General features: G+C 36.8%; 4 protein-coding genes across 4 annotated transcripts in view; 3 read left to right on the forward strand and 1 right to left on the reverse strand.

The window, feature by feature from the left end:
- LOC118747502 overlaps positions 1-3,913 on the forward strand; it is a 7,949-nt gene extending 4,036 nt beyond the window's left edge. The window contains exons 2-7 of the mRNA XM_036481553.1: positions 2,522-2,674; positions 2,749-2,884; positions 2,941-3,068; positions 3,129-3,416; positions 3,489-3,716; positions 3,788-3,913. Of these exons, the coding sequence (XP_036337446.1) occupies positions 2,522-2,674; positions 2,749-2,884; positions 2,941-3,068; positions 3,129-3,416; positions 3,489-3,716; positions 3,788-3,906 (1,052 nt within the window). The 3' untranslated portion in view covers positions 3,907-3,913. The remainder of the gene's footprint in view (positions 1-2,521; positions 2,675-2,748; positions 2,885-2,940; positions 3,069-3,128; positions 3,417-3,488; positions 3,717-3,787) is intronic.
- LOC118748040 (FH1/FH2 domain-containing protein 3) overlaps positions 1-20,868 on the forward strand; it is an 82,925-nt gene that overhangs the window by 46,742 nt on the left and 15,315 nt on the right. The gene's annotated exons all lie outside the window — the stretch shown is intronic.
- LOC118747504 (FH1/FH2 domain-containing protein 3-like) lies at positions 5,460-19,884 on the reverse strand. Its single transcript, XM_036481555.1, has 10 exons — positions 19,823-19,884; positions 14,956-15,340; positions 14,725-14,871; positions 11,190-11,405; positions 10,915-11,037; positions 10,684-10,839; positions 10,295-10,614; positions 9,988-10,227; positions 9,689-9,915; positions 5,460-6,444 (listed from the first exon to the last, which is right to left on the reverse strand). The coding sequence occupies exons 1-10, from the start codon at positions 19,882-19,884 to the stop codon at positions 6,371-6,373; spliced, it is 1,950 nt and encodes a 649-aa protein (XP_036337448.1). The 3' UTR covers positions 5,460-6,370.
- Positions 20,147-20,500, forward strand: LOC118747505 (acyl-CoA-binding protein-like). The gene is made up of 2 exons (XM_036481556.1): positions 20,147-20,152; positions 20,219-20,500. Exons 1-2 carry the CDS (start codon positions 20,147-20,149, stop codon positions 20,462-20,464), a joined length of 252 nt encoding a protein of 83 aa, XP_036337449.1. The 3' UTR covers positions 20,465-20,500.

Genomic DNA, 20,868 nt, shown 5'->3' on the forward strand with positions numbered 1-20,868 from the left:
AAAATCTGAAATGTGCTAGTCTTCCACGCAAATAACGAAATGTGCTAGTCTTCCACGCAAAAATCTGAAATGTGCTAGTCTTCCACGCGATTAGTGAAATGTGCTAGTCTTCCACGCGAGAATCTGAAATGTGCTACTTTTCGACGCGAATAATGAAATGTGCTAGTCTTCGACGCGAATAGTGAAACGTGCTAGTCTTCCACGGTAATTTGAGATGTGCTACTCTTCGTTGGGAGAGACGATATGTACACACATATATCATCATCATTCACCCAGGCCGGGGGAAAGTGAATTTAAGTTTGCGATAAAACTCACAGGGATTTTTCCTTGAACAATTTAAGGATACACGTATTTTTTCTTTTTGCTCAGAAATGCGAATTTTTCGAATAATGAATTTTTTTTCTTTTTGAGTACGAACGCTTCTTTTTTCCTCTCTTAATAGCAACTTTTGATGAAATCGCTTATAACTGCCGCAAAAAAGCAAGGATTTTAACGATTTTTTTTTAAATTGCAGATATTGATCTACTGAATCGATCTAGTGAACTAAACATCAGTAATTGTTTATTAATAATTAATTATTATTTATAAACAAAAAATTTTTTTTCAAATTGATTTTTTTCAAATTGCCACATCTTTTTTTTCTCTCAAACTTTTTTGTCTATAAGGGAATAGTATAAACTATTTTCAGTACGAGTAGCAATATGCTTAAATTCGTCGTTTTCGAGTTATGATTTTTTTTCTGAAAATGCACTTATATCATGCTAGCAGATTTTCGTGCCAGTTGAGGACGCAAAAATTGTTGCCCATTAGTACTCATTTACACACGGCGATTTTTGTTGCCGCAACTCGACGTTCGTTGGAGAGAGCGTGACGAGGAAAGGAGAGGGGCACCGAGTTGCTCGTGTTCGGGCAACACGCTTTGTGCTCTCGTTCGTCTGTGTAAATTGAAAAGCTGTTCACAGCTGACAACAACAATTGCATACACACAAATCGCCGTGTGTAAATGAAACGAGCAACACCAAAAGGGAATGTGAAAAATTGCGGCGACAAAAGTTTTCGTGTATAAACGCAGTCTTATGATAAAGTTTCCTTGCTGGAAATTTTTTCAGGTTGCCCGATCAGAGCCAAAAGTTTTTCCCAATTGGGCTCTAATTTTGGCCCAATTGGGGCCCAATTAGCGATTTGCCCAATCTACCGAAGATTTCCCCAACCAGTGCTCACAATTTGCTCAAAGTGAACATGCATACGCAATTAAAACGTTTTTATCGATAAAATCACACATACACACATCAAAATTCCCTACCAAAAAAAATAGTTTTTAATTTTTCTCTTGAAAAATTTTCCACATACAAATTTTTTGATAAAAAAAATTAGTTTTTGTAAATATGCCATTTCAAAAAAAAATTGGAAAAAATCACATTGGTAGGTCTGAGTATTGCGCAATATTTAAGTATAATGTTATGGGGTGCACCATGATAAAAATATAGTAAGGTAGAACCGCTGAGAGTCACTTTTAAGATTCTTGACGTTTCCAAACAATTTAATTTTTAAATTTACTCACAAACTCACACACACATTTTCATTTTCAATCTCAAGCAACAACAATTTCTAACAATTTCCATTTTTTACTTTCACTTTTATATGATTTTAAAATGTTGGCAAACTTCAAAAAAAAATCATGGCCGACAAATTGAGAGAACGGTTATACCTTGCTATGTTTTTATCATGGGGTGCACTCTACAATAATTTGAGTTAAGAATTTTTTTTTTACACCGAAGTTGAGTAAAATGAGTACTTAAATTTTCATTCATTTTCGTATCCGGAAAACGTTCCAAAATGATGATGTTATTTGAAAGCAATAATTGTATTTTATTTGTTCAGGCTGCTAGTATCTGATAGCTTTCAGAAGGTGTGTCGGGTGCGAATGCCCTCAGGCGCTGCTTTATTTCATTTTTTTTTTTTTTGAACATCTGTGAAGTGCAGAAGGAAAGCTTATTGAACAAAAAATTTAAATTTCAGAAAAACAGTCAAAAACGTATACGTTTCGAAACAATTTTTGGTGCTTGTCTGTAAAACGCCAAAGTATTCGAAAATGGAATCGCTAAATGGATAAAAATCCGCATTTTATCAACTTTTTTTTGCTTTTTTCGAATATATTTTCGGGTTTTTTGCTAGCTGGGTTAATCCCTAACCGCGAAAAAAACGTAAGTGACAAAAAAATAATAACAATAAAAAATTCGGTTAATTTTTTTGGCGGTTAGCGAACAATAAGTAAAAAAATAAGTACAAATTTTTATTGGGAGCTGGAGCGGAGTGATGAAGAAACCCCTTTGCTCCGAAGCCCTGGTTTTCCGGGTAAATTTTTTTACACGCTTTGTTTGTGTTAGTTTCGACAAGAAGCATATAAAAAATTATCACATTCAGATAATTCTGTTTTGATCAAATGATTAGCTCCTACGCTTTCAAAATTTTACAAAATAAATGTTACTAAATTCATTATAAATTTCATTTAATTTTGCAGTTCTACCGATTTTTAGCATGGTTCCTATTGGCCCGGGCAGCTGTACGGCTTCATCTGGGGAGCATGGCACCTGTATACCAAGCAAGGATTGCGTGCTGCGCGCAGGAATACCAGCAGGACCTTGCGCCGGTGGCTATGGGCTGTGCTGTGTTTGTAAATAAGAAATTTATTAACAATAAAAGCAAAATTCTTATTTCAAGCATAAAATATGTTTCCTATGATTTTAGTTCTACAAACATGCGGCGGCATTATACGTCAGAACTCCACCTACTTTGTCAATCCAAATCATCCGGATGTGTATGATGGCACTGGAAGCTGTCAGGTGACAGTGCAAAAGATACATCCAGATGTTTGCCAGCTGAGGTTGGTAGTGATTTTAAAACGAAAATTCATTCTCTTAAGCTTTGTCTTCCTTCCAGACTCGATTTGGATATGTTCTCCGTTGCGCCACCCGAGTCCCTGAATCACGTCTGCAATCAGGATCAACTGCTCATCTCTGGCGGCAGTCCAATTCCCACAATTTGTGGCTCTTCAGCTGGCGACCATAGTAAGTTTTAAACCTTTATGCGTTTAGAATCAATAAAAACAAAATGATACTTTTTCGTAGTGTATATAGACGCAGGGCTGGGACAGAGTAACGCCATCGTGCTCTCCGTCATTACGAGTGGCACATTTTCGCGGCTCTGGCGCATTCGTGTGACCCAAATCCATTGCGGTAGTTTGAGTCGCGCCGATCATGGCTGCTTGCAATACTTCACCGGCATTAGTGGGCGTGTGCGCAGTTTCAACTTCAACACCGTAACTGGGCGACAGCTCTCCAATCAGGACTACAGTATTTGCATACGCGCAGAGCGCAACTTTTGCAGCATACAATACAACGCTTGTCCCGATACTGGTGAGTGCGCGCCTCTGAAATGGAGTTGCTCGTTAAGACAGAAGCTTTTATTTTCTCCCACCCCCCTTTAAGAGAACAATCGCTCGCGTTCATTCACCATCTCCGGCAACTCGAACAATCCCACCGGCTCCATGGTGGGCGGTGGCACGCAAGTGACACAGAATACCTGCATCAACGATTGGCTGTTGATCGGTTGTATGCGCTCGGTGGATCGCATACCGCAGTTGGCCGCTTGTGAAGATCGCGTGTGTGGTGGCACCTTTAGCGCCGAAGTGGGCACCATTCAACGAACTGTGCAATGTAAGTGAGCTGCTGCGGAGTGGTCTTTTGGATTGGATTGTGATTAAGTACTTTCATTTACTTTAATTTAGCGAGCGTGCGTCCATTTCGTTTGTATTTCCATACGGATGGGGTAGAGGCGCCAACGGATGTGGACAATCGGGGCTTTTGTTTGGATTTCGTGCAGCAGCCGTGCACAAATGGGTTTTAGGGTTTAGTTTGGGGAATGTTTGTGTTATTTGTATCCTACGTATTTAAGTTGTTTTGTATTGCTGAATAAATTTAAGAAAAATATTTCATGTAATGAAGAGCTAGTGAGGGCATATAAGGGATAGTGCGAATATGTGCGGTTAAGCTAAGAAAACTAAAACGTGGTAAGAAAAGCTTATTCGTCGTTTTTGATTTGACATGTTCTTGATTTCGTTTCGTGAATTAAAGTATTAAATTTAGGAACGAAATGGCTGTTGACCTTAACACGCCAATGAAAGGCTCATTATCCATTTTTACCAGCTTTACCTATAGCTAGTGAAGAAGTATACTCACTCTCCTGGACTCCTCATTTTTGATTATCTCGCAAAGTTGTTTTTCAGAAGCAGGACCAAAGTCTATTCCTCGGTATCAGTCCATGAACCAGCAGGTTTCGGTAAACATCATCCGGATTTTTAATGCTGTACTTGAGAACATTCGTTCTGAGACTGGTTCCTGATGTGTTACACTGCAATCTACTATACCACTTTTTCAATTTCACCATAGGCATTTGCTTGTGGGACACGCAATGTATCTACCTCATTGCCAGATGCAATGAAAAAGTGAAAGCTCATTATCCATCGTACAATTCCAGGCTAGTGCTTACCAATATTCAGAACAAAGGAAATGTCCAAAATTTCCCATCGACTTTTCTTACTAAATATGGTGGCCCTTTTTTTAGCATTTTACGTTTCATGGATGGCAGTCTAAGTGGTCGCCCGTTTAGCTCCAGACTAGTCGTTTTTGTAACCATATCAGTAAAATTTTTTTTTAATGAAAGAAAAGTACTTAACCCGGGTACTTATGAAGATGCTTATATACGAGCACATGTCCGCTGAGGCATCACTTACCAATAATGTACCATAGCGTCCCACAGTTGTTCTGTCTCGCCACTCAAAGCTCTTGTATGTGGACAATAGTATGAATTTCTTGTAGCATAATTGCAGCTAACAATAAGGAAATCGAAGGAGAGGACAAGTAAAAAGTTATAAAAGGCTTATCCTATCTAACCAGGGCTAGATCGCCGGAATGTCAACTTTTCGTTGGATAAACCCCGAGCCATTCCAATGCGTAAAACCGGCTGTCGTGTTACGGATTGCGGGACGAGATTCGGAACTATGCACGTCAAGGTAGAAGGTATATCTTACAACAATTTTAGGATCGGTTGGTCTACTGGGACCTGGTTTTAAAGTATATGTAAAAACTGTAGGTCCCTTCCCTTTGTGTAACAACATCTAGGCGCACGCCAACAATCGGGGGAGAAGCTCGGCCCAACACTAACATATGTGTAAACGCCAATCTATTCATTATAAGTTGATCCTTTTATAAAAACGAAAACATAAATTTTGGTATTTTAATTCAACAATTTTTTCCGATTTTTATTAAAATTACGGTTTTTTTTAAACTAATTCATCATTAGAATTGCAATTGAAGTACGCTTAATACAAAATAATAAATTAAAAGCACAAACTGCAAACTTTTGTTTTTAAAACTTTTTTCATATAAATATTTTCAATTTTTTTTTTTATATTTTGCTTTATTTGTTTTACGCATTTTTAGTTTTAAGATTTTCACCAAAATTTTCCGATCATGTCCAATATAAATATTATATAATTTCAGTTAATTGAAGCGCGATAACAAGAGAGTGAATACATTACTTAACCAAATCAAAATTGAAACAAAAAAAAACTAAAGAATTTTAATCTAAATCCATCTTTCCATCCTCCAACTAAGTAAGTGAACCCATAAGATTGGGAAATTCGTTAATTTAAAGATAACAACTAACATGCGAGTGTACACAATAAAATAAAGAAAGAAATTAGAATTAATAATTTTACAAAAATAAGAAGAGATGTGAGAAAGTTTATAATCGATAAGGTCTAATAATAAAATATCGTTGTTTGACTACAATACATTTTTATACTTTGTATTAACTAAGTAAAAGAAATAAGCTTTTCGCAAGTATCGTTAACTGCCGTTCCGTTTGCTCCACAAAAGCGCTTTCCAGCTTTCCTCAATTTACACCAAAAGGGATATTCTGAGTAGGCACTTTCGTGTTACGCTATACGTTTACATGCTATGTTATTATCGTTCTATTTGTAAAATTCAACGCTCCACGGGTCAAATATTTCAATATGCAAAATTTCAATTTTTTTTTCATCTATCGCATTCGACGCATTGGTTCCTTTCGTTGATTTACAATTTCTTCTTCTCTGCAAGGCACTTCATTGCTCTCCAATCCGTCACTTTACTTGCTCACTGGTATCGCTTGAGATCGTCCAAAATAAAATCAATAAGGAAAATCATCTAGGTATAAAATCGTGTGTTTTTTCCAACTTCTCTTTCACGCTTCTCAGTCTGTTTCATAGTGTTTCTTTCTATGACGCTACATACAGTCTGTCGACGACTACATAGGACTACTTAAAACGCTAATAGGTTTTTATTAAAGCCGCAACGTGTTGTTTCTCCTCCTCCGTTAGGCCGTTTTTAAGCGTTCGACGCACTAAAACGAAAGTAATAATCGAAATTAGCTGAGGAACTAGAAATTCATTTGTATGGGGGTAGCAGTGTTAATTTAAGGCAAATGGCTCAGTTAGGATATGAACACACAGGTGCAGTTAAATGATACAACCAAATATTACGAGCATCGATTTTTTTATTGAACAAGATATCCATATTATCTCCATGCACCGATTTTTGTTAGCTAATAATCCATGCGATGATGATAGCTTTAGCATAGTCAGTGCCGTGACCGACTTTTTGTAGATTGAAACTTTTCTACCTTGGTAGTGTTTTTTTTTTTTAAGCATGTCACAATGTAAGTCAAAGTTTCAGCAAGGATCTACCGGTAATTTAGATATTTGCTGTCAAGTTTCCTAAGCCCCCTATCTAGATGTAAGTACGAATTTCTGCTTCGTACTACACCGAAAGCCATTATGGTTATGTCACATGACCTAATAGTTATTCTGGTTGTAGGAAAGTTTACCTCAATAGTTAGTGAGATATTGTAATCAATCTAGCAAGGTGAGTAGAAAAGGAGGCTCGAGGGTTTAATCCCTCCAAAACTGAACTATGTAGTTCTGTTCACATTATTAAAATATTCAATTGTCAAGTGAACCGAAACTTCGCGCGGAAGTAATTGATACCAATCTTCACATATAAGCCCAAGATGGACCTAGGAACAGGATGTGGCGCCTTCTCGTAGAAACTGTCTTCGACAGAGGCCTATAGACAGCCAGGTTACTGAAGCGTATTGCAGGCTGAGATATATAGGCGAGGGATATTTCCAAAGATCTGGGAATTGTACTATAATTAAATTACGCAGAACTTATAGGCAATTATTGGTGCCAGCATGTTTGTGCTCCATATTGTTTAGTCTGTTTAAAGTGTTCGGCTGACATAGACGCGTTTTCATAGTACTGTTTTTGTAACCATGGAAGACGTCGCAAAAACTCAAAGAGCAACAATTTTATTTTTGTGGAAAGGTGTGAAAACATCAAATTATTAGAAATTATTCCGCGGACCACTGCGACAGGCACTACTCAAAATACGGCCTGGAAAGTTGCATAAGCATCCGTTATTGCAACAGGATAATGCAAGACCATACACCGGAAAAAAACGGGGGATGTTTTGTACGATGTACGATGGAATTGCTTCGGCACCCACCTTATTCCGCACAGATCTTACACCCACGGATTACCACCTGTTCCCTGTGATTTGAAAGAACACTTCCGGGGTTTGAAAGTTTAACTGAGTTTAAACGTGCCATAAATAGGTACATTGAGGGGACACCGAAAAAGTTCTTCGAGGGAGTTTATCCTAGGGATAAATGTATTCAGTTAAATGGAGATTATGTTGAAAAACTATATTGTAATATTGACGAAATTTAATGAAATAATAAAAATTACAGCTAAATAGATTCCTAGAACTTTGGAAACATTCCCCGTGCATATGCACTTGACACGGCGGTGAGGCTGGTGCGCATGTTCGACTCAGCTCCATTAAAACTAACCATTGCTATGACAGTTAAACCTCCATCAAAGCCTTTGGGATCCGTCAGAAAAGCATGATGGTTTAAAAACATGTTTGCGCAAGTCCTCAGCTTGGCATCGTAGTGGGCCTGTGCTTTCTCCAAGTGAACTACTTTGACCTAATCACGCTCTGTCAAATTCTCTGATACTCGATAACATCCGAGCGTAGCAATTTCAATACACTTTCAAGTGTATACATAAATATTTTTTCCCCTGAATTGACGTTTTCATGGCAATAAATTAACTTAACACAAATATAAGTGAATATTTGGCTGATTCCTCCTTTTGTTAGGCAAATGTTGTATACCAGGTTTCGAATTGAGTTGTTCTTAAGTTATAAATCAATATTACTTTTGAGTATTGCCACAGAATATCCAAAGGATATACTACGGAAGTATTAAAATTGAGGGGAGATTTACATATACTGTTTTCAAAATCGCCTTCTAACTCCACTTAAAACGTGGATATGACACCCTTAGCAGTGCTGTATTTTCTGAAGAACATGATGTGGGAGTCGTTTTCCTTACTTAAAATTTAACTTTCGGATTGCCTTTTGACTATTCATATTTTCGGTACGTAATTAGTAGATTTGTGGATTCATGCGCAAATGAGGATATTAGTAAATCATTATTTATTGTATGGTGGGCGTTTTGGTCAAACATCTTATTTTTTTATATTTTAATTGCAATACAAATCAATTGCAAAAGCGAACATTAACTTTTTATAAGTTAATGATAAATGATCCATGGGTAGGAACAAATTTTGTTTTAGATAAGTACATATATTAAGTCATTCGGTAGCAGACATGCAGTTCTGTTTAGTTCGGCTGGCAGGGTTCCAAAACAATTAATGATAGTTTAAAAAATTCGCATATAAAAATCAAAAACTTCGCATGCTTTTCAAAAATGGCCAACTTGCCAAGAACTGCCTGCAGTTATTCCACTAACCAATTGGCCAATTTAACGGTATGCAAAGCCAGACGCTTTCTATGGCGATGGTGCGCGTTCAACTGTGAATCCCTCCCGCGTACGCGACCGCTTCACTTCAGCCAACAATGCAAAAGACGCGATTGCGATTGTTTCGGGGTTTAACGAGTTGGCGCAGTGACAGGTGGGATTTATTTTCAAATGAAGAGATTAACAAATAAATGAAGTGAAGGAAAACATTTGATAATTCGCGAGCCAATGAGAGTACCCAATTTGGAGTGGAGATAGTTATTTGTGGACATATGAAATTAATAAAAATAAAAAAAATGTGTAAGTCAGGTTAAATCGTTGAGCTGTAAAAATATATGGTTAATACATTTTTTTACTATAAACTAAAACTATTTTAGCTACCAACACCACTGTTAAAAAAGTTGCACAAAATAGTCCCAAAAAATTGCGCAAAAATCAAAAATTTGAAATGTGGTAAGCCAAAAACCGTTAGCAGCATTGGATCCGAAATTTAGAATTTTGTACGTTCGGTTTTTTTTTCTTTACTGGAAATGATGTATGTGCTTGTGTGTGTATTTAATGCGTGTGGGCTTTGAAGTGAAAACTTGGCTGAAAGTGGCTTTGAATTACTTGCTTGAATGCTCGTTTACACAGCCGATACTCTGGTGAAAAACGAGTTGTGAATTTATTAAAAGAATCCACGCAGCGCTATTGAGCCCTACACCTACATACTTATGTACATTGGTATGTATGTATGTGTGTGTGTGTGCAGCCAACTTACATGATTTGCGATCAGCATGGCGTGTGCGCTTCCGTTCGCGCGGCGTCGTGCGTGTACCTGGCGCTTTGGTCGCAGTCTTTACCAACGATTCCAGGATCTCATCATCACCATCGGTGAAGTTCTCCTCGCTTTGGCGCGCAATGGGCGAGCGCAAGTTCTCGGCGCGTCTGCGACGCCACGTCAATGTGCCATCGGCTGTGTCGGAACTGGGCGTGCCGAGCAACACTCTTAAAGGGAAAAAGTAACAAAGTGACTATTAGGCTTTTAGGACTATTTTTAAATCTAATGCGTATGCGTACTTCAGTTCCGCATCGGCGCGATCTTCTTTGGTTTTGAATTTGGCCATATCTATAATGAGTTTGCCACGCGTCTTATTGCGTTCGCGATGGTTCGCCTTCTTCTCCAGCTGCTGTTGCACGCGCTCACGTGTGGTGCGGTACTCCAGAGCGAACTCCGAAAGAATGCGACAAAATTCGTTTGGCTTCGATTCGGCTACGCTGTGTTGGGGTACGCCCAGCCACAGCAGGAACTTGCGATATCTGCAAGCAAAGGGATTTATAATTGTTTTCCAACTGCAGGAAACTACAGTTTCAAAACTCAACACACCTGTTAATCACACGCCGATGCACGATTTGCAGAATGATAATGCGTTCCGCACAGTCCGCCAAGAAGTCAACCAACTTCTGCTTCAGCTGCGGTGGACAGTCGTGTTTGGCAATCAATTTGAGGCGATCCCACGAAGCCTTGCATTCAGTCTCCAACTGGCTCAAGTTGTGTGCCAAATCGGAAAAGTCAGCCTTAGAGGCGCGCGTGATTGGCCCAATTTCCGAGTATAGATCCGTGGTGTCCGGACTCGACTCCATCACCATGTGGCAGAGATGATGCAGCAACGAATGCTTATGTACGGTGTCTTTGACCTCAGGTACCTGCGGGCAAAAATCAGAGCAAACCGGTAATGACAGCAAGTGCGGATAGGAAAGGCAAGCAAGACACACCTTGGATAAATACTCGATCTGGAAACCCTTAACTGGCGCACCATTCAAAAATATTCCGACCGACAGCAGCGTCGACAGAATGCATTTGAAGGTGCGATTATTTCGTAGAATTTCGATGCCTTGTTTCAGATCCATCAATGGTTCCGCAATTTCTTTCTGTTGAACGAAGCCGATTATTGAGTTTTTTAGCAATTTTTTGTGGCATTCAAAATAACTGTATGCTTTACTTACTTCGCTATTATCGAAATCCAAGCGGAATGCCCACAGCTTTAGCCTCGCGCCCAACTCCGAAATGGTGGCCAAGGTGAGGAGAAATTGCTCGGCGCTGCCCAAAGGCAACTCTGGATTGGCCATCTAAAAGAAAAAGTTTAATTTTAAAACAAACTTACTTATATATACTTACATATACATATACATACATAAATAAAGGAATATTTTTTCCGAATTTTTTTTTTTTTTGTAAGCAAATTTCCTATCCTATCTATTTTTGTAATATTTATCATTACCTGCGCTTCTTGTATCTTGCCGCGTTCCTCATCCGTTGGCAACATATTCAATAGCTTATCGATGCCTTCGCGCGTCACCACCGTTGCATCCATCTTCAGTATTGCCGCTTTAATGGCACGCGGCGGTGGCAACTTTGTCATCGCAATATTTATGGCATTCGAGCGTTTATGATCCAATACGATAATCTCTTTGCTTTTATTCAGTTCTTGTTGTTTCTGCAATGGGTTTGTATATTGTATTAGAAAAATTACAAAAACAAAACTTGCACAGTCTAAGTTGAGATATGAAGGCGAATAGTGGAGTTTAACGACAGTTGGGTGGAACACATAGGCAAGAAATTTTATACATTTGTATGTACTTAAAAATAAATATATGTAGTAAGTTTAAAGGCATGTGCATGAGAGTCTGGAATTTAAAGGAGAATTTTTATCGAACCATTTATGGTACGTGTGTTGAAGCTTTTCACGAAAAAAAATAAAAATGTTATAAGCGAAATGTTGGTATTGTGTTCAAGTAAAATGGGAGAGAAGTCTCTCTGTGTATTACCTTCGATTTGCTCAAAATAATGGCAGTCTAATTATACGGCACTAATCTATGTAGTTGAAATCAAATAAGAGCGCAGCTTTCGATCATAGTATAGAAAAGCGGTGCCCGAACTTATGCGCAGGGTTGCATCTGTTTGAAATTTTACTTAAATCTTACTCCTTTTTCACTGCAATTTTTGTTTTAAAAATTGGGTACGATTTTCAGTCATTATTCACACATATTCAAAATGTGGTTGTATGAAGTAGGCCATCACTGCTACAGATTTACGTCCTACGTCGAGTCAGTGTAGATAGTAAATAGGGACTATTTCCTATAAGGATTTCATTGGAATTTAATTTTAACAAAAGGAATTTAATGTAAATGAAAGCTATAAAAGATGGCGCCGTTGAGCTGGGATGTGACGATTCATTGGTGTGCTCAAGCGAAGGGGGGCTTCCAGCCTCAATAAGAATAATAAACAGTAGCATATAAATGCCTTCATTCTCATCAATTGGCCTCAAATGGCGTACAATGTTAAGTTAAGACCAATTTGTAACGAAAACCAAGCCTAACTTAGCAAGACTCCACGTAGTCCTTAATGGCCACTAGTCCATTGGCTTTCTGGCCAGAAAGTTAGCTATCCCCTAAAGCGACTGTTACAGAAGATGTAGAGATTAAAGCGAATAAGAATCATATGGGAACAAGAGAGAAATGCTATATAAGAATTTGAGAACAATCTCTCTGTAGGCCTCTGGTATAAAACCCGTACTTGATTGCTACTTGCGCTTCAGATTATTGACCATGTTTCCCAATAAATTCGGTACTAATTTCTCTAAGGTCATAATTTTGGTATCCGTATTGTGGCTGAATAAATTCTCTTAATCACTGTATTAACAATACCATCCAATTGTGAGTCCAAGGCTTATATGCTGATGCACAGTCAGTTCTAAAATTAAATGGTTCTTTTAGTATACATACATATATATCGTCGTTTAAAGTACAAAACCGCTTATAAACAAAATGCAAAACCGCGTATGTGAGGTTGCATAAATTGTTTTATAAAGATTAAAAACACTCATATTTCAAAATGGTTCTCTTTTTTATAAAGTAATCGCATTTTTGGCTAGTATATTTCAGGACGAATGGATGAGGACTGAGCCAAGGGCTTGTGTGAGAAAATCCAATTGTTGGCAACAAATGTCAGTTACGCGGTTTTGCACTTTAATGTGTCGCGCATTTCAGTCTAAGCTTTTTGCATGAAAAATTACAAAAACAATTTTTTAACAAGGTACCTAAGGCTTTATTTATATGAAAGTTGAAATTATTTTTTATCTACATACATATATACATACATATTTGAGTACTAGGTACTCGTATATGAAAAGGCGGAGTAGTTTGTCATCGAGATTCGTCCGCAGTTCCCTAAGTACCAGAATTATTTTGCGACCTCAACGGAAAAAAACTATCGTTCGTTGGAGTCTGAAAATGTTTCGGTTTTTGAAAATTATGTCGAGCTACATTTCTCTAATTTTATCACCGAATGCTTTCTAGTTAAAACTAAAGCTTCTAGAAGCTACATTCTGGCGTCCAAGGAACAGCAGTTTGATATAACGAAGACGCTGAAGACAGGCACAAATTCGTTCCAATATAGCTCAACTTCTCACCTTATCGAAAAAATCAACCTAAACACAAATTACAAATGCATAATCAGTGGGAATCTGTCATTCCGAAAGTAGTATATAAATGATATTCTTTGATCTATGGTCTCGCTTTCACTATGGCGAATATCTTCAGTTACGTGAAAACTCGTTATCATAAGCGAGAATCAGTAAACTATGTACATCATAAGACGGAGTGTTGTTACGATCGCATGCCTGGCAAGAGATGTGGGGACTTATAATTCGATGAAATACGTCATAATCAATTAAAACGGGGATTTTGGATTTTTACTTAGTTACGGCTTTTTGTATTTCAGCGACGATTTGTGATAGGGCCCTCCTATATTAAGGATATGTGGAAAAAATGTAGATATGCTTGAATGTTTGTACGTGGCAAATGAATGTTCATATGTTCAATTAATCATTCTTAAAAACAACGAATTTTCCAACGAAAACATAAAGAAACACTTACGAACATAAAACCAAAATTGCACCAAAAGGTAAGTAATACATTCATACAAACATAAAAAATGCTTAATAACATAAACTATGAGATGCATTTGTGTAAATATTTTAGTTACGTAAATTCTGTGACTGACTGCTTTGCAAAACATAAAGAAACAGGTAATTTTTAAATAAATAAATAATATCACCGATCAACAACAACACCTATATATAATTCTACACAGTGTTGTACATAGTGTTTGTGCAGAGTGAGTGAACAGTGCGGAGATGCAGAGGAAATGTGTTTTTATTTTTTTTTTTTTAATTCCAACACCATTTTAGAAACGGAAACCAATAACTTCAAAGAATTAAATGCACTCACCTCCTAAATTTTTGTTTTTTTTTCAGTTATTCGTAATTTAGTTTGTAATTTAGTTTCGTATATTTCAACGAAATTGCATTGCATTTTGTTTGTTTTTTTATTTTTCAACACATTGTATTCAACATACAGACATATATCCATAAAAATTCCATTGAGACGAAGAGGAGGAAGTTAAGTTGGTTGCATGTGGCATAACATTGTATTGGTTTGTATATATTTTTTTTTTGGTTTATGTTTTTTTTTTTTTGCATTTGCATTTCAACATAAATAAACATAGAAGAGTAAACAGAAAAGAAACGTTGTATTTATTTATTCACATAAATATTAAATGTATCAGAGATCAGCAAATTGTCTAAGCATATCAAAATCTTAAGCAAAAACACAAATACCAATTTTACCAATCACCAAATCCCCTAGAACCGCGAAATTGTTGCACGCAATCAATCTCGAAGGTTCAGCCTAGCAAGCTGTTACTCTCAAGACTTCGTACCTTTGGCGTAAGTAATTGAAAATATCCACACTCACCTTGGTCATTAGGTCTTTGGCTCTGGACTCGAAGAGATGCTCCAGCTTTTGTATGTCCACATTTGCCTGCGGCAACTCATCCCAAATGGTTTTGCCAATCACAACGGGTATCATATCCTCGCGCACCTCCTTCCAAAATAATTTCACCTGAACCAAAAAAAAAAAACGAAATAAAATTAAAATGCTGCTGAAGCAGTCAAATAGTCGTATAGTATAGCGTGTAGCACAAACCGTTTTTTTATTCTTCTTGATGGTATTCGTATTGCTGACGTCGCCATTCATGGAACCATTCATGGAGCTGTTGGCGCTGTTCGTCATGCTGCCGTAGCCGCTGTAGCTGAACATCGGCGGTGGCACCATGCTGGCCAGACTATTCATAGGTGGCATCATGGGCGGCGGTATGCCACCAGCGAATGGTGGTGGTGGCGGCGGTACACCACAGCCAAGACCACGCGGCGCTAGCATATCTTTCTCGTCTTCCGAATTCAAATCGGTGAAGTCTAGATCACAAAGATTGAGTGGGCGTATCATGTTGCGTACCAATTCCTCCCAGTGTAGCTCATTTTCGGATTTTTTCGGCTCCACCTTCTTGATGTCCTGATCCAGGCTGGACGAGCTGAAAAAAGGAAGCGAGCGAAAAGTGAGGGTCGATTTTGTTGGTAGTTCGTAACTTAGAAAATATTATAGTGCCTGGTACTAAATAGTTGTAGTAGTGTTGTGCTCTAAGAATAACACTGTAGGGAAAAGCTGAAGTTTTGAAATGGCACAAGAAACGCTGAAACACGCCAATTTAAGATTGGGTCGTAGACTGCGAATGTCTAAACCGTTCTCGTAGATCAGGTCATTTTCCCAAGATATTTCCATTTTTATTCCATGTTAAAGATCTGTCTGCAGTTACTTTACTTGATGGAATAAAATTTCTTTACCATTTCTTGGGCATAATTTTTTATGAATTTTTCGTTTTTCTAAAGCTGCAGACAAGGCGAATTTATATAAGGTGGTGTTGTTTCATCAGCTGTGAGTAGCGTTTGATTGTCAAAATTTTGAATTTCGTTAGTGAGTGAGTGAAAACGTGAGAGTGTTTGCATTTTCTGTCGCCCTTTTTCATTCGGGAAAGAATAGCTGAAATTTGACAATGGCCCGCTAAAAGCAAAAACAAAATACAAGTAATTGTTGTATTTGTTCAATCGATACCACCTTATATGTATTCGCCTTGGCTGCAGACAGCCCTTTAAGTTAGATTTTTTTCATTCAATCAATGCCTGCTTAAAATGAAAATATCTTGGGGAAATTACCTAATCTATTTAGGTAAATGGTGTACAGATCCGCATTTGTGCCTTTTTTTGTCGTTTTGGCGTCCGTAAACAATTTTAAAGGAAAACTTAGAAATATGTAATCACAAAACACACTACTGACACAGTTTGGTGATTTCCTCAACCCCTTCGCCACATTCAAATTCAACAAAAATAAGAAAACATTCCTAGGTCATGTTTTAATACTAAGACGTGGTATAAAATAAAGGCCTTTTTTCAGATTTGGCGCACCCTTTAACGCCTGTGTGATTTAACAGTTTCGCTTTTAATTTTGATAAGTGTAAAATAATAATATATGCTCGATAATAAAATTTATATACATACATATGCATCAATGATTTAAGTAAAAAGTGGAAAAGAAATTGTTAGATTAGCAATATGTAGATTATCGGGTGGGCAGGTGCGTGAAATAAATATATCGCTGCTGATATGAGCCTATCAATTAAAACATTGTTCATTGGCTTATCTTACCACACAGTCCACATATGTGCATACATACTTACGCACATATGCACATATGTGTATACATACTATCGTTTATAAAGGCATAAGAACATCCAACAGTCATAAAAGTTACCGGTTGTCTTGACGGTTATAGATTACAATATGTAATTGTAGATCTGAAGTGCCTTCTGAAAAAAATTAAATTATTACAAAAAAGTTAAAGGTTCGCAATAGAAAACGCTTTTGCATTGGCATATAAAATACCGAAGAAAGTGGCTTTGCAACAATTTATTTATAGCAGAGGAGCGAAGATTCCAAAACCACTTAAACACCATGGATGAAAGTTATACCAAATCGTATTTTTTCTTTTTCAAAATTAAAGTTTTTAATCTTCCGCAGTTTAACACCGCCTTCAAAAAAGCCAACGCTTTCACCAAGAAGTCAACCGTTGCTGAATTCCTTGAATTCTACAATTTTTTCAAGCAAGCTACTGTCGGCGATGTGAACCTTCCAGCCCACGGCGCTCTTGACCTGAAAGCCGGCCAAGGCCAAATTTTATGCATGGAACAAGGACAAGGGTCTATCTCAAGCGGACGCGAAGGCGGCCTACATTGCCGCCTATGAGAAATACGCCCCCAAATTAGAGCTGGAAAACTTTCGATAGTACTCCCACTCGATAGTTTCGATAGTTCAGGTTATACACCATCGATAGTATCGTTTCGCTATGAATGGGTAATTACGTTTAGAGTTGTAGTTTTATATGAACTTTTTTCGCTTTATTTACATACTTCCATACATGAAAAATAAACGAAAAAGCCTTTGCGGCAATAATTTTAAAATTAGAATGATAGAGTATTGGTAAAAGAGAGGAAACTCTCGATAGTCATAAAAACTATAGTAATAACCAGAAAACGACACTATCGATAGTTCCATCTATAGTTTTCCAGCTCTACACCAAATACGTTCAATGTAAATTCTTTTTATAACCGCCGTGATATGGATAATCTAGCTGAATGTAATAAATATGTACTGACTGAATGATATGGAAATCTAATCAATATATTTTATAAATTTGTAGGTAATTACAAGTGTATATGTAGTTCAAGTAGTTGCTGAGGGAATGTAAATTAATAAAAACCATTAAAGTCATTTTAGTGAAAAATTATTATTTCTTGTTTTAATTTAATATGGAAATTTATAGAAGGTAAAAAAATGTAATTGTTTAATTAAATCTCTAGTGAAACCGGCGTAAATTTTTCTTGATAGTCGTAGTTGTAAATGAAAATAAATGGAGGCAACGATACGCCGATACTCCAAGAAGGTTCGAAACTATAAACTTTTTGTAATATTGGGCCTTCGAGCTCTGGCGCTTCTGGAAATACTGCTCCCGCTAGAAGAAGAGCCAAAATTTTATAAAAATTTTTTAGTACGTCCTAAGCGGTACTGAAGGTCTAAAAATTCCATTCCATACAAATCTATCCACCCTAATGCTCATAAGTGTAGGTGTTCGCAATGTATCTATGCCAAATGTGTAAATATTATCTTAAATTACACGCCATTCCATTGTGACTGGTGGGAAATTTTGCTCCAGAATGTGATCAATTGTAAATCATAACACAACAGCAGCGAAAGATACTTTTCAAAATAGAACGATATCTTATGTAAAAAATTCCTTTAAAAAATATGCCAAACGATTTCTTAGCTCTATGTTACTATCATTTGGACAAATGCGACTGGTGAGACATTGAAAAGAATAGTGATGTGCTGAGTGAATACTTTTAAGTATTGATCGATATTCGGTACCGATTTAAAAATTACCCAATACTCTCGATACTTGGTACTGAAACATTTAGGTTTCGAATAAAAGCGCACATAGGCCAAAAATATGGAAAAAACGGTTCAGGGCAGACCCGCCTATCAAAACCCGAATGTAGTAGCCAATAGAGGTTTTAATACTGATTCAAATGAAAGATGTATATATGTCCGTTCGAGGCCATAATGCAGAGAAACTCTTACTTGTTTGAAGCATTTTTGTTCCAGCTGAATCGGACGATATCATTTTTGTAGGCCTGGGGGCAGATTCTGTAACCAGTTAGCGACAATTTTCGAATCGAAATGAAAGGCTTCTTCATCCGTCAAAGCATATATAATGGCGAAGGTTTAATGTAAAGAATCGGTATCGGGTACCGAAAAGGAAGTATTGGGTACCGAAATCTTTTTTAAGTATTGGGTTCCAAGAATTGGGTACCGACAATTCAACACATCACTAGAAAAGAACTCTATTTTACCTTTGTGCACTCAAAGATGAATTTTAACCAAAACACCTAATTTTCCATAATCTTCATAGAAATATTAAAAAATATTTAAAGTTGTGACTGGTGGGACAGGTCCTTGTGACTGATGTAAAGTAATTATGTATGAAGTAAAAGTTTGCAGAGACAAAAATAACAGATTCCCTTTTTTAATATTTTTTGACAGATTCATGAAATATTTTCGTTTTAAAAGAGGTTACTACTCAAATAGATATAATTAATGCATTTTAAAATTTCTGTCGTTTTGTTCTTAACATGGAATGGCACCTAAGCTTTCTTATGCACTTATCCTAACTTATACAAGTATTTTATCTTCGGCAACCCCCTGTGAAATTGTTTGTTTCAAATTTTCGTGGAACATTTTAAACCTCAAAGTGCCTTTTTAACGTCCTTTAATTTTAGCTGCTTTGAGAATGGGTTAAAAATGCCCTTTAAGGCGGAAGTAAGATGGTAAAAATCTACTACAAAAAAAATTCTACTGAAGAAGTCTAGTCGTTTTATACATAATATTTTCGATAAATTACGTAATTAAATTTCGGCCAAAATGTTAAAATATTAACGCCTCTTAAAAAGAGCTCAGACCCTCTGGGCTAGTACTAAATATATTCGGAAAAGTTGGTCTGGGAGACATCCTCTTTCATAATTATTAGCGTTTGTTGAGTAAACACTGTTGGACAGTGTTATCGAACATAACCATTCAATTAAGTAGGTATATTTTTAAGTGATTTACATATCCTTTCGAGAAATTCACTCATCGAGTTGAGCATATACTACTTATCCCCACAAATTCTTTTGCGAAATTTAAGTTCTTTCGTAGGGTCTACCGTAAGTCAATGAAGTACTTGTTCAGTTTCACGAGCCCACAAAAAAAAATTCATTACAGCAAAAATTAAAATTAATTTTCCAGGAAAAAAAGCACATAAACTAATACAAATCAAAAATTTGTATTGATTAACTGGAGTGATAGTTTAGTTCATTCAACGGTGAGAAGTATTCATATATTTTAATCAAGCATAAATATATATTTACTTTATTCCAACACTACTCAGGAAATCAGTGTATTTATATAGTAATGCTTTAAAGATAAGCATTTGGCCCAATGTAGATTTTAAAAGCTAATCCCTCATTCAGTATTTCTAAGCATAAATCAAAGTTGTATAATATACAATATACATAAACTTCACGTCAATAATAAATAAATATGCCAACTGTTTAGTAAACGCGATAAGATTTAGTTATAGTAGTACTATCGAAAAGCTAACTGCATACATTTCTCCTGGCATTCGAATATAAAAAGAGGGTTCCATTAATTTGTGCATTCAGTTCAGAGCTTACGACACTAAACAGCACATAATGGATGTAAGTGTTTGTTGGGGGATTAACTATTAAACTATTGATTAACAACCATTTAAAATCTTTCAACAGTTCCACACTGCCAGCGAAAAAGCCAAAGCTTTCACCAAGAAGCCAACCGATGCCGAATTCTTGGAATTCTACGGTTTGTACAAGCAAGCTACTGTCGGCGATGTGAACATTCCAGCTCCCGGCGCTCTGGACCTGAAGGCCAAGGCCAAATTTGATGCGTGGAGCAAGCACAAGGGTCTGTCGGCGGATGACGCGAAAGCGGCCTACATTGCTGTCTACCAGAAGTACGCGCCCAAATATGCTTGAGCGGGAAAATAAATTTGTTCAATGACATTGAACTATTGAGTGGACATAACAAATGCTTTTGTAATTCTTTATAGTGCGTGCAACGTGAAAATAAATTATTTTACCAGTTTAAATGGGTGTGTATTTTAATTAAACCTGATTAATTGCAGAATTGGTGTAATATGGAAAGTTTATAAGAAAACTTTAATCAAGCCATGTTTTTATCCCTAACATGATTTCGTTTGGAAGTTGAAAATCTTACTGTACAGTAGTATTTTTTAGTAGGATAACTATAAAAAATATAAAAGACTTTTGTAGAAACATTTGCGTAAAAACAGTTAATCCAGCTGAAGGAGTTCGGCAAATCCAACCAAAAGTAAAAAAAAACAGCGGCATTTGAAAGGATATACACTTACAAATATATT

Source organism: Rhagoletis pomonella, unplaced genomic scaffold (assembly GCF_013731165.1).
Source record: "Rhagoletis pomonella isolate Grant_MI unplaced genomic scaffold, Rhpom_1.0 Rhpom_scaffold_00012, whole genome shotgun sequence".
Taxonomy (NCBI): domain Eukaryota; kingdom Metazoa; phylum Arthropoda; class Insecta; order Diptera; family Tephritidae; genus Rhagoletis; species Rhagoletis pomonella.